Here is a 14,610-nt window from a genome sequence, read left to right on the forward strand (position 1 = left end):
CTGTGAATTTAAAGCATATATCTTATATATCAAGCATATTATACTTAAAGCCTATATCTTGTGTGTATGTGTGTATATATATATCTCTCTCTCAAGATCCAACTATATACTGTATCTTAGAATATTGTTGGATCTTACGGGTTTTTTTTTAAACCCACAATGAACAGCCAGCCATTCTGACAGTCTCTCTTAATTGGAGTGCATTGGTCTTTAACATCTATGTAATTATTACTGTGATTGGATTTAGGCCTACCATTTTACTGTTTTCTCTGTTTCTCCTTTCTTTGTAAGACTTGAACACTTTTTAGAATTCCGCTTTAATTCATTTCTGCATTATTAACTTAGGGTTGCTCTAGAAATCACATTATATATACCTTTAACTGTTAATAAACCAGTTATTATGGCACTTGTATTAAATGTGGAAGCCTTCAACCATAAATATCAACATTTATGCTGCAATTGTCATATTTTACATACATCATTAATTTTACAAAATAGTGGACAGTGTTTTTTGTGCTTTAAACAGTCATGTGTAGAATAAAGACATAAATCATTTGCATTTATATGGATATGAATTCTAGTGCTCTTTATCCCCACTTACAGATTTTAATTTCTGTCTGTTGACTGAAAAACTTTCTAGCAATCATTGTAGCTCGGGTATGCTGGCAATGAGTTCTCTTAATTTCACATATATATATATACACACACACACACACACAATAATTGGTTTTCAATAATTTAATTACAGTGTATCTGTTTCCATTTTTATGCTGAGATTTCCTTTTTTCTGTCATTGTGAGCCTATTTTTCACTATTTCTTTGAGGATATTGTCCTAGCTGCTTTTAAAATCTGGCTATTAATTACCACACATGGATCAACTCACTATTGATCTCCATTGTCTTCCCCGCTAGAGACTGGGTCCCTGGTTTCCTGTGTCTTTGTATTTACTAATTTTATACTGTATCCTTTACATTGTTATATTTTCAAAACTGAATTGTTTCTCTAGAGTGTTGGTCAGACTCAATGTTCTCTCTTCGGCAACAGCTCAAATCTCAAGTCTCTCATTCATCAGTGGTTCAGGGTTTTACCATAGATTTAGGAAAAGTCTATATACAGACTTAGGGCTCCCTCACTTTCCAGTAGCGTTGCCCCCAAACCCTTTCGTCTGATTTTTCAAGCCAGAAAGACTATGTTTTCTATCCATTTTAGCAGCTAGTATAGTACCAACTGTGGCCTGCCTTCAGGCTAAGAGCCAGAGAACTCAGCCTGTGTTATTCCTTCCTTCCAAATGTTGATTCTGTGCCAAAACTCACCTTCTTTCCGTCATTCCCCATTGCCTATAGGAAGTTGGTTTTGTTTAAAATTTATAATTTCTCTCTCTTAGAGACTTGGTCCAATAGGAGTTTACCCAGCCTTCCAGAATTGAAATCCTTTTCCCTTCCTTTTAATGATCTTTAGAAATATATTTAATATATTTCTAATTTCTTTTACAAACCTTAAAATATATAGAAAAGTGAATTGTCATCATTGAAGTCACACGTTTTTCTTTACATTTTCATGCTGAGTTAATATTTTTTAATTCTGTTTTTGTTTTCTATTACTTGAATTTGCTCCTATATAATGTTGACACATCTTTTCACCATAAGTTTTAAATATCTATAAATCTGAAACATTTAAGTTAGTGAATATTGAGGGAAAAGGTATTATTCTAAAATACAATACAGTGCATGAAACAGCCTAAATTTTACCATGATAGAAGTGTGCATTTAAGGTGACTACAAATATGATTAACACCGAAGTTTATTTTGTGATTAAAAAAGTAATATTTATGATTTATCTTTTGTTTTAGCTGTCACAACTTGGACAAAAATAGCACAGAAGAACCGTAACATGAGAATCTATTTAGAACTTGAATAAATGTAAAAAGTCAAAAGAGCCAGATGTTTCCTTCTCCATATCAATGTCCTAACGGTGAAACTTAGAGGTATTTGTTAATTTTTAAGGAAATTCTATATACTTAATATAATGTATACTGATTAAAAAAATAAAGCATTTCAGAAATAAATTTTAACATTGTAGAACATCTGTTATTTTTTACAAATGAGATGAAAGTACTTTGGAAAGAAGGAAAGCTCTGTCTGAATATAATGTTAAAATGCTAATATAATAACCAATGTATTACGATTGAAGCTAGTGAAAGTTTAAGAATATATGTCTTATTTGATCGGTTCATGAATCTCCTACTTGTATTCATTTTAATTGTAAAATTACCTTTCCATAGTTTGTTTCCTATGTTGCCTCTAGATTTAAATGCCACTTTAATGTCCCTTCTCCCTCTGGCACACCTGTGTACATTTTATCATTTATATCTCCTTTATATAATGGCACAAACATTAACATCTGGAGCAGATAAATACAGAACTTCTAAATATTATGTAAAAGTAAGTGTTAAATTTAGTACTCACCTTCCTCTCTGTGTGAAATGCAGCACTAAAAATGAACGCTGATTAGTCATGTATCTCAGGACAGCCATAAGATAAAAGCAAACCTGTCTCTCCAGAGGAAACAATTGTTCCTATTACATAGGCCAGAGAGCTTTTCCTCTTAATGAGCCTCACCAAGAGGAATCTTTAGTGTTACAGACAGTTCTGTAAATCTTGTTTTATTATCAGGATGCTGTTTCTTCCTGCACTCCCACCCACCATGAGTCAGTGCCATCACACCAAAGCAAAGGTCCAGAATAATAATTGTAGATGATTGACATATTCCTGGGGTATAAATTTAAAGTATGTTTGAGCTGGTACAATAAATTACCATAGGCTGGGTAGCTTATACAGCCAACAGGTATTTCTCCCAATTCTGAATGCTGGGAATTCTAAGATCAAGTTAGCAACAGATCTGGTGTCTGGTGAGAACATTCTTCCTGATTTGCAGAGAGCCATGTATCCTCATGTGGGGATCAGAGAGCAAACTCTGGTCCTTTCATCCCCCTTTAAAGGCACTAATCCCATCATGGGGCTCCACCCCATAACATCATCCAAACCCAGTTACCTCCCAAAAGCCCTACCTCCAAATACCATAACACTGGGGGAAGGACATTCTCTTCAACAAACTGTGCTGGGAAAATTGGACAGCTATGTGTAAAAGAATCAAATTAGAACATTCTTCAACACCATACACAAAAATAAACTCAAAATGGATTCCAGACCTAAATGTAAGACCCAATACTATAAAACTCTTAGAGGAAAACATAGGTAGAACACTTTTTGACATAAATCACACAATACCTTTTTCATTTCTTCTCCCAGAGCAATGGAAATAAAAATTAAACAAATGGGACCTAGTTAAACTCAAAAGCTTTTTTATGCGCAGCAAAGCAAGCGATTTTTAAAAAGAAAAGATAACCCACAGAATGGGAGAAAATATTTACAAATGATGTGACTGACAAGGGGTTAATTTTCAAATTTTATAAACAGCTCTTGCAGCTCAACATCAAAGCCCAATCAAAAAGTGGACAGAAGACCTAAATAGATTATTTCTTCAAAGACATGCTCATGAAAAGATGCTCAACATCATTATTGTTAGAGAAATGCAAATCAAAGCTACAATGAGATATCACCTCACACCAGTTAGAATGGCCATCATCAGAAAGTCTACAAATAATAAATGTTGGAGACAGTGTGGAGAAAAATGGAACTCATACAGTGAAGTAAGAGAAAACTATGGTGCAATATCGCCTTATATATATGGAATCTAGAAAAATGGTACAGAAGAACTTATTTGCAAAGGAGAAGCAGAATCACAGATACAGACTGCTATGTATAAAATAGATAACTAATGAGAGTCTGCTGTACAGCACAAGGAGCTCTACTCAGTGCTCTGTGGTGACCTAAATGGGAAAGAAAGCTAAGAGGAGTGGACATATGTATACATGTAAACTGATTCACTTCGCTGCACAGCAGAAATTAACATTGTAAAGCAATTATAGTACAATAAACTTTTTTGAAGTTTTGAAAAAGTATATAACAGACAACCAACAAGACCTACTATATATAGCACAGGGGACTCTGCTATAGCAAGCTAAATGGGAAAGGAATCTGAAAACGAATATATCTATATATATAGATATAATGTATAACTGAGTCATTTTCTGTACACCTGAAACTTAACAGTATTAACTATACTCCAATATAAAATAAAAGTTTTTTTAAAATACCATTACATTGGGGGTTAGGGCTTCAGCATTTGATTTTGTAGGAGACATTCAGTACATAGCACTGTATCTGTCCAAGTGGCTGGCACTCAGGGCTTCAGAAGAGACCTTTATGTAAAGACAAGGCTAATTAAGATGTTAAGATAGGAGAAAAAGCAATGTCCCTGTCTCCTTAGAAATGGAGAAGTCATACTCTAAATAATTAACATTCAGAAATTTTATAACTACATGAAAGACAAAAGGAGGTGGGCTCTTTTTCTAGTTTATATTTAAATTGACTTAGGGTCAGAATGACCATCATTGAAAAGTCTACAAATAAATGCTGGAGAGGGTATGGAGAAAAGGGAACCCTCCTATACTGTTGGTGGGAATGCAAGTTGGTACAGCCACTGTGGAAGACACTATGGAGGGATCTCAGAAAGCTAAAAATTGAATTTCCATATGATCTGGCAGTCTCACTCCTGGGAATACAAACCTGGACAAAACTATAACTCACAAAGATACGTGCACTCTGTTCATAACAGCACTATTCACAATAGCCAAAACATGGAACAACAAAGGTCCATCAGCAGGTGAATGGATAAAGAAGATGTGGCACATATACATACATAATGAAATACTACTTGGCCATAAAAAAGAATGAAATAATGCCATTTACAACAACATGGATGCAAATGGAGACTATCAGTACTAAATGAAGTCAGTCAGAAAGAGAAAAACAAATACCATATGATAGCACTTATATGCGGAGTCTTAAAATATGACACAAATAAATCTACCTGCAAAACAGAACAGACCTGCACATATTCCATCTCTTCATCCATCCATTCATTCATACAATTCCTGAGCACCTGTGGTGTGGCAGGCATTCTGGGAGGAGGGGTCTAGTGGGGAAGCTGTGTAATCATGAAAGCGGGTGTAGAGAACAGACTGGTTGCCAAGTGTGTTGGCAGATGGGAGGGAAGGACTGGGAGTTTGGGGTTGGTAGATTCAAGCTACTATATTTAAAATAAAAGAACAGTGTCCTAATGTTTAACAGAGAACTATATTCAATATCCTGTGATAATAATGGAAAAGAATACTAAAAAAAGAATGTGTGTATGTATATAACTGAGTCATTTTGCTTAAATTGAAGAAAGTAAGGAAAACCACTAGGGCATTTAGGTATGACCTAAATCAAATCCCTTATACAGTGGAGGTGACAAATAGATTTCAAGGGATTAGATCTGGTAGACAGAGGGCCTGAAGAACTATGGACAGAGGTTCTTAGTTCCTGTATACCAGTATACAGGAGGCAGTGATCAAAACCATCCCCAATAAAAAGAAATGCAGGAAGGCAAAGTGGTCGTGTGAGGAGGCCTTACCAGTAGCTGAGAAAAGAGAAATGAAAGGCAAAGGAGAAAGGGAAAGATAACCCAACTGAATACAGAGTTCCAGAGAATAGCACGAATAAAAACAAAAAGGCTTTTTAAGTGAACAAGGCAAAGACTAGACATCTCTTCAAGAAAATCAGAGATTTCGTGCAAGGATGGGCACAACAAAGGACAGAAACAGTATGGAGCTAACAGAAGCGGAAGAGATTAAGAAGAGGTAGCAAGAATACAAGAAAAACTACAAAAAAAGGTCTTAATGACCCAGATAACTACGATGGTTTGGTCACTAACCTAGAGCCAGACATCCTGGAGTGGAAGTCAAATGGGCCTTATGAAGCATTACTATGAACAAAGCTAGTAGAGGTGACGAAGCATCACTACGAACAAAGCTAATGGAGGTGATGGAATTCCAGTTGAGCTATTTCAAATCCAAAAAGATGACGCTGTGAAAGTGCTGAACTCAGTATGTCAGCAAATATGGAAAACTCAACAGTGGCCACAGGACTAGAAAAGGTCAGTTTTCATTCCAATCCCAAAGAAGGGCAATGTCAAACAGTGTTCAAACTACCTGACAATTGAGCTCATTTCACATGCTAGCAAGGTAATGCTCAAAAGCCTTCAAGCTAGGCTTCAACAGTATGTGAACCAAGAACTTCAGATAAACAAGCTGGATTTAGAAAAGGCAGAGGAAGCAGAGATCAAATTGCCAACATCTGCTGGATCATAGAAAAAGCAAGAGAGTCCAGAAAAACATCTGGTTTATTAAGCCTTTGACTATGTGGATCACAACAAACTTAAAGAGACGGGAATACCAGACCACCTTACCTGCCTCCTGAGAAACCTGTATGCAGGTCAAGAAACCAGTTAGAACTGTACATGGAACAATGGACTGGTTCAAAATTGAGAAAGCAGTTTGTGTCAAGGCTGTATATTGTCACCCTGCTTATTTAACATATGTAGAGTACATCACACGAAATGCCAGGCTGAATGAATCCCAAGCTGGAATCAAGTTACAGGGAGAAATAACAACCTCAGATAGGTTAATGATACCACTCTAATGGCAGAAAGAGAAGAGGAATTAAAGAGCCTCTTGAGGGTGAAAAAGGAGAGTGAAAATGCTGGCTTAAAGCTCAACATTCAAAAAACTAAGGTCATGGCATCTGGTCCCATCATTTCATGGCAAATAGATGGGGGAACAATGGAAACAGTGACACACTTGATTTTCTTGGGCTCCAAAATCACTGCAGATGGTGACTGCAGCCATGAAATTCAAAGACGCTTGCTCCTTGGATGGAAAGCTAAACAAACCTAGACAAGTGTATTAAAAAGCAGAGACATCACTTTGCCAACAAAAGTCCATCTAGTCAAAGCTATGGTTTTTCCAGTAGTCATGTATGGATGTGACAGTTGGACCATAAAGAAGGCTGAGCATTGAAAAATTGATGCTTTCCAATTGTGATGCTGGCAAAGACTCTTTAGAGTCCCTTGGACAGCAAGGAAGTGAAACCAATCAATCCTAAAGGAAATTAATCCTAAATATTCGTTGGAAGAACTGATGCTGAAGATCCAATATTTTGACCACCTGATAGGAAGAGCCGACTCACTGGAAAGACCCTGATGCTGGGAAGATTGAAGGCAGGAAGAGAAGGGTACAACCGAGGATAAGATAGTTGGATAGCATCATCGACTCAATGGATATTCATTTGAGCAAACTCTGGGAGACAGTGAAGGACAAGGAAGCCTGGTGGGCTGCAGTCCATGGTTTCACAAAGAGTCAGACACAACTTAGCAACTGAACAATGAACAAGGAGGGGGTTGGGCGGGGAGGTTGGATTGGAAGTTTGAGACTAGTCGACGTAAGCTATGAGGTCCTATTGTATCAGTTCAATTCAGTTCAGTTGCTCAGTCATGTCCGACTTTTTGCGACCCCATGAACTGCAGCACACCAGGCTTCCCTGTCCATCACCAACTTCTGGAGCTTACTCAAACTCATGTCCATCGAGTTGGTGATGCCATCCAACCATCTCATCCTTTGTCGTCCCCTTACTTTCCTGCCTTCAAGCTTTCCCAGCATCAGGTCTTTTCCAATGAGTCAGTTCTTCCCATCAGGTGGCCCAAGTATTGGAGTTTCAGCTGCAGCATCAGTCCTTCCAATGAATATTCAGGACTGATTTCCATTAGGATGGACTGGTTGGATCTCCTTGGAGTCCAAGAGACCCTCAACAGTCTCCTCTAATACCACAGTTCAGAAGCATCAATTCTTCAGTGCTCAGCTTTCTTTATAATCCAACTCTCACATCCAAATACATGACCACTGGAAAAACCATAGCCTTGACTAGACGGACTTTGTGTCTCTGCTTTTTAATATGCTGTCTAGGTTGGTCGTAGCTTTTCTTCCAAGGAATGATCGTCTTTTAATTTCATGGCTGCAAGTCACCATCTGCAGTGATTTTAGAGCCCCCCAAAATAAAGTCTGACACTGTTTCCACTGTTTTCCCATCTATTTCCCATGAAGTGATGGGACCAGATGCCGTGATCTTATTTTTCTGAATGTTGAGTTTTAAGCCAACTTTTTAACTCTCCTCTTTCACTTTCATCAAGAGGCTCTTCACTTCTTTGTTTTCTCCCATAAGGGGGGGTGTCACCTGCATATCTAAGGTTATTGATATTTCTCCCGACAATCTTAATTCCAGCTTGTGTTTATCCAACCCAGCATTTCACATGATGTAGTCTGCATTATAAGTTAAATAAGCAGGGTGACAATATACAGCCTTGATGTACTCTTTTTCCCAATTTGGAACCAATCTCTTGCTCCCTGTCCATTTCTAACTGTTGCTTCTTGACCTGCATATAGGTTTCTCAGGAGGCAGGTCAGGTGGTCTGGTGTTCTCATCTCTTGAATTTCCCCTGTTTGTTCTGATCCACAGAGTCAAAGGCTTTGGCATAGTCAATAAAGCAGAAGTGGATGTTTTTCTGGAACTCTCTTGCTTTTTCCATGATCCAGCGGATGTTGGCAATTTGATCTGTGGTTTCTCTGCCTTTTCTAAATACAGCTTGAACATCTGGAAGTTCACAGTTCACATACTGTTAAAGCCTGGCTTGGAGAATTTTGAGCATTATTTTGCTAGCATGTGAGATGAGTGCAATTGTGCAGTAGTTTGAACATTGTTTGGCACTGCCTTTCTTTGGGATTGGAATGAGAACTGACCTTTTCTAGTCCTGTGGCCACTGCTGAGTTTTCCAAATTTGCTGGCATATTGAGTGCAGCACTTTCACAGCATCATCGTTTAGGATTTGCAATAGCTGAACTGGAATTGCATCACCTCCACTAGCTTTGTTCATAGTGATGCTTCCTAAAGCTCACTTGACTTCACATTCCAGAATGTTCTGTTCTAGGTGAGTGATCACACCATTGCAGTTATCTGTGTCATGAAGATCTTTTTTGTATAGTTCTTCTGTGTATTGTTGCTATCTCTTCTTAATATCTTCTGCTTCTGTTAGATATGTTAGAAATTATATGGACCTAGAAGATATTAAGAATATCTTAATATCTTCTAGGTCCATATAATTTCTGTCCTTTATTGTACTCATCTTTCCATGAAATGTTCCCTTGGTATCTCTAATTTTCCTCAAGTCTTTCCCATTCTATTGTTTTCCTCTCTTTCTTTGCATTGATCACTGAGGAATGCTTTCTTATCTCTCCTTGCTATTCTTTGTATAGCACAAGTAACTATATTCAGTATCCTGTAGTAAACCGTAATGGAAAAGAATATGAAAAATATATATGTATATATAATGAATCACTTTCCTATATACCAGGAGCTAATTATTGTAAATTAACTGTACTTCAATAAGAAAAAAAATTACACTGTCTGAAATCCAATCAAAACATATCATTAAGGTTATAGGAAAAAAATCAAATTCCTTATGATTATACAGTGGAAGTGAGAAATAGATTTAAGGGACTAGATCTGATAAATAGAGTACCTGATGAACTATGGATGGAGGTTTGTGACATTGTACAAGAGACAGGGATTAAGACCATCCCCATGGAAAAGAAACACAAAAAAGCCAAATGGCTGTCTGAGGAGGTCTTAACAAATAGCTGTGAAAAGAAGTGAAAAGCAAAGGAGAAAAGGAAAGATATAAGCATCTGAATGCAGAGTGCCAAAGAATAGCAAGGAGAGATAAGAAAGCCTTATCAGCGATCAGTGCAAAGAAATAGAGGAAAACAACAGAATGGGAAAGACTAGAGATCTCTTCAAGAAAATGAGAGATACCAAGGGAACATTTCATGCAAAGATGGGCTCGATAAAGGACAGAAATGGTATGGACCTAACAGAAGCAGAAGATATTAAGAAGAGGTGGCAAGAATACACAGAAGAACTGTACAAAAAAGATCTTCATGACCCAGATAATCACGATGGTGTCATCACTCACCTAGAGCCAGACATCCTGGAATGTGAAGTCAAATGGGCCTTAGAAAGCATCACTACGAACAAAGCTAGTGGAGGTGATGGAATTCCAGTTGAGCTATTGCAAATCCTAAAAGATGATGCTGTGAAAGTGCTGCACTCAATATGCCAGCAAATTTGGAAAACTCAGCAGTGGCCACAGGACTGGAAAAGGGCAGTTTTCATTCCAATCCCAAAGAAAGGCAATGCCAAAGAAGGCTCAAACTACCGCACAATTGCACTCATCTCACATGCTAGTAAAGTAATGCTCAAAATTCTCCAAGCCAGGCTTCAGCAATATATGAACTATGAACTTCCAGATGTTCAAGCTGGTTTTAGAAAAGGCAGAGAAACCAGAGATCAAATTGCCAACATCTGCTGGATCATGGAAAAAGCAAGAGAATTCCAGAAAAACATCTATTTCTGCTTTATTGACTATGCCAAAGCCTTTGACTGTGTGGATCACAATAAACTGTGGAAAATTCTGAAAGAGATGGGAATACAAGACCACCTGACCTGCCTTTTGAGAAACCTATATTCAGGAAGCAACAGTTAGAACTGGACATAGAACAACAGACTGGTTCCAAATAGGAAAAGGAGTATGTCAAGGCTGTATATTGTCACCCTGTTTATTTGACTTATATGCAGAGTACATCATGAGAAACACAGGGCTCAAAGAAGCACAAGCTGGAATGGAGATTGCCGAGAGAAATATCAATAGCCTCAGATATGCATATGACACCATCCTTATGGCAGAAAGTGAAGAGGAACTAAAAAGCCTCTTGATGAAAGTGAAAGAGGAGAGTGAAAAAGCTGGCTCAAAGCTCAACATTCAGAAAAGTAAGATCATGGCATCTGGTCCCATCACTTCATGGGAAATAGATGGGAAAACAGTGGAAACAGTGTCAGACTTTATTTTGGGGGGCTCCAAAATCACTGCAGATGGTGATTGCAGCCATGAAATTAAAAGACGCTTACTCCTTGGAAGGAAAGTTATGACCAACCTAGATTGCATATTCAAAAGCAGAGACATTACTTTGCCAACAAAGGTCCGTCTAGTCATGGCTGTGGTTTTTCCAGTGCTCATGTATGGATGTGAGGGTTGGACTGTGAAGAAACCTGAGCACCGAAGAATTGATGCTTTCGAACTGTTGTATTGGAGAAGACTCTTGAGAGTCCCCTGGACTTCAAGGAAATCCAACCAGTCCATTCTGAAGGAGATCAGTCCTGGGTGTTCTTTGGAAGGAATGATGCTGAAGTTGAAACTCCAATACTTTGGCCACCTCATGCGAAGAGTTGACTCATTGGAAAAGACTCTGATGCTGGGAGGGATTGGGGGCAGCAGGAGAAGCGGACGACAGAGGATGAGATGGCTGGATGGTATCACCGACTCAATGGACATGAGTTTGGGTGAACTCCGGGAGTTGGTGATGGACGGGGAGGCCTGGCGTGCTGCAATTCATGGGGTAACAAAGAGTTGGACACGACTGAGCAACTGAACTGAACTGAAGAGAAAAACTCTCAATAGAAAGAGACTCACACTGAGAACTGCCAGGGAGGATAGAATTAATAGACAAAACATTAAAACAATATTATAACTATATTCCATATATTCCAGAAGGTAGTAGAAAGTTTAAGCATTTTAAATTAGAGATGTAGAAGATTTTTTAAAAGGCTCCAGATGAACTTAATAGAAATTAAAAGTCAGTGTTTCAGATCAAAATCTGTTAGATATATTTGTAGGATACTAGTATTTATAAATTGAATTTAAAACTAAGAAGACTTGTTTTTGTTTTTTGTTTTTTTCAGTTTTGGTTTAAACCAAAAGTCAACTTTTTAAACAGAAGTAACTCCCATATATTTTCTGTGACCACAAACTTACAGTGACAACCTTAAATCATACCTGAAGCTCTTTTACTCCAATTACCTGAGTCAATAAATTCACCTTTTTAGCTTAAAACAGTTTGAGAGGACTTTCTCCATTGGCAAAGAAAGAAAGAAAGAAAAATGAAATAAAAAAACAAGTCATGCAATAGTCACTAAATTACATCAGTCTAACCAATTCTAAGAAAACACATCCTCTTTCACAGAACTGCTAAAAGTAACGCTGACACCTACTAGTAACGTGGGTGTACATCCAGGATTGAGATGTGCCTGCAGAATACACACCACAGTCCAGGACTCCATAGTCTGCTAGATACAAGAATTCTCACTGATTTTCATGTTTGACCAGTTACCCATACTAGACCTAGAACTGTGATGCTTTGTGAGACTAAAATTTATTAAACTATTTATGGACTACTTTTTGTGTTGCTAAAATATTTTAAGTTTTAATTCTGTGAGTAATTTTTTACATTATGCAGTTTATATACAAATGGATTTCTGATCATATATCCTCTGTTTAAAAAAAAAAAAACTTGGATTAGACGATCTTCAAGTGCCCTACCTTCATTAATATTTTAACATTACAACCAAACTTAAGAGAAAAATGATTTATAAACCCGTATTCCAGTTTACTGGTAAGTTAAGCTATACTAAAAATCAGCAATGGTCAATTGTATGAGTCATACCTTATGAGAGACGGAAGAGCAAAGATGAGGAAATTAACAGCTTTAGACTGTTATCAGACAGAACTTTGTTAAGTGTTTTAAATATAAGCTGATTTAACCCTCATAAAACCCCTAAGAAATTAGGTCATACTATTCCTGCTTTGCAGATGAGGGAGTAAGTTCAGAGTTTAGCCACTGTCCAAGGTCATTCAATGAGTAAGTGTTGGAATTTATACTGGTCACATCTGAGACTAGAAGATTTTCCTTTCAAGATGAGGAATTAGAGGATATTAGAAATTAGAGGACATAGAGGTTGGAGATATTCAGAGATACTTCTACCAAGTTATTTCAGCCTGATGACCTGTCTAGGTATGGTTGTCTCTTGGTATCCATGAGGGATTGATTCCAGGATCTGCACCCCCTCCGCCAGACCCCAAAAATCCATGAATGCTTCAGCTCCTTATATAAATAAAATGGTGTGTTGTTTACATAAAACCTATGCATATCCTCTTCTATACTTTAAATCATCTCCAGAATAGTTACAATACCTAATATAATGTAAGTGCCATATAAATAGTTGCCAGTGTGCAGCAAATTCAAGTTTTGCTTCTTGGAACTTTCTGGAATTTCTTTTTAAATATTTTTGATCTGCAGTTGGTTGAATTCACAGATGAGGAGCCTGTGTATATGGAGGATCGACTGTGTATGTTTGCTCAATGACCAGGACTGAGTAGCAGAAGCTGGTACTTACAGTAAATGTTTGGTGGAAGTTTAGGTGATAGATGGATACAGATTCTAGTCACACACCCTCATTCACTGACTCTATTTCAAAAACCCAATGTGGCCATGCGCCCTCATTCGTTCACTCAAGTAAACAAACACTTACTAAAAACCTCTTATGTGCAAAACACTCGAGATGCTAGAGTTACAAAGTCAAAAAGACCGAACCATAACTTCCCTCGTTTCTCCAAAGTTTGGAGACAGTATCTTGACTTCTTCTAGCCAATGTTTAAGGAGAGAGAACACCATTTTCAGAAATGAAGTTTCTAAGTCATACTACAGGGTGGTAGGTTGTAAGAAGACCTCTCAGAAGTAAGCTAGTTCTTGTTGGATTCAATTAGACCTACTACAGGTCTTCCCTGCTGGCTCAGACAGTAAAGAATCTGCCTGCAACGCGGGAGACACGGGTTTGATCCCTGGGTCAGGAAGCTCCCCTGGAGAAGGGAATGGCTATCCACTCCAGTATTCTTGCCTGGAGAATCCCATGGACAGAGGAGCCTGGCAGGCTGCAGTCCATGGGACTGCAAAGAGTCAGACATGACTGAGCAACTAACAGACACTCACTTTTCACAGGCACCCCTTAGCACTTGAATGGGCCTCAGCTCTGTCTGCTTCCTTCAGACAGCTGCCTTTCTGTCCTGGAAAGAGAAAACCCTTCCCAGTATCTTCCTTAAATATTGCTGCTTTTTCAGGGCCAGCCAAAAACATACCTTCATTAAATAAATTAGAACACATCCATGCTATGGAACCCTGTGTAGCTGCAAAAAACAAACAGGAAAAAAACACCTCTTTGGCAGGTTAAGAATCCACCTGCCAAAGCAGGGGACATGGGTTTGATCCCTGGTCCAGGAAGATTCCACACGATGCAGAGCAACGAAGACTATGCCACAACCATGGAGCCCAAGTGCTGTAACTACCGAAGCTTGAGCACCTAGAGCCCATGTTCTCCACAAGAGAAGCCACTGCAATGAGAAAGCCGCGCACTGCAACCCAGGATAGCCCCTTACTCGCCACAGCTAGAGAAAACCCACAGCAACAAAGACCCGGCACAACCATAAATAAAGAAGTACTTTTAAACATGCAGAACACTGTATACAGCTTCTCTCTGTGTAAAAGAGAAAGTATGTACACTTACGTATTATATGTGCATACGTAGCTCAGGAAGGCTACACCGTAAATTGGTATGAATAATAGTGTCTGCTTCCTGGAAACGGTTGCTAGGGTGCAGGAATGGGAGGGA

The 14,610-nt window shown here is 38.2% G+C and overlaps 1 protein-coding gene and 1 long non-coding RNA gene across 5 annotated transcripts in view; one reads left to right on the forward strand and one right to left on the reverse strand.

The window, feature by feature from the left end:
* SCFD1 (sec1 family domain containing 1) overlaps nucleotides 1-2,343 on the forward strand; it is a 113,176-nt gene extending 110,833 nt beyond the window's left edge. The window contains exon 25 of the mRNA XM_005896640.2: nucleotides 1,851-2,343. Within this exon, the coding sequence (XP_005896702.1) occupies nucleotides 1,851-1,874 (24 nt within the window). The 3' untranslated portion in view covers nucleotides 1,875-2,343. The remainder of the gene's footprint in view (nucleotides 1-1,850) is intronic.
* Nucleotides 1-14,610, reverse strand: part of LOC138984423 (uncharacterized) — a 151,267-nt gene that overhangs the window by 7,834 nt on the left and 128,823 nt on the right. The gene's annotated exons all lie outside the window — the stretch shown is intronic.

This window comes from Bos mutus, chromosome 21 (assembly GCF_027580195.1).
Source record: "Bos mutus isolate GX-2022 chromosome 21, NWIPB_WYAK_1.1, whole genome shotgun sequence".
In the NCBI taxonomy this organism is placed as follows: Eukaryota; Metazoa; Chordata; class Mammalia; order Artiodactyla; family Bovidae; genus Bos; species Bos mutus.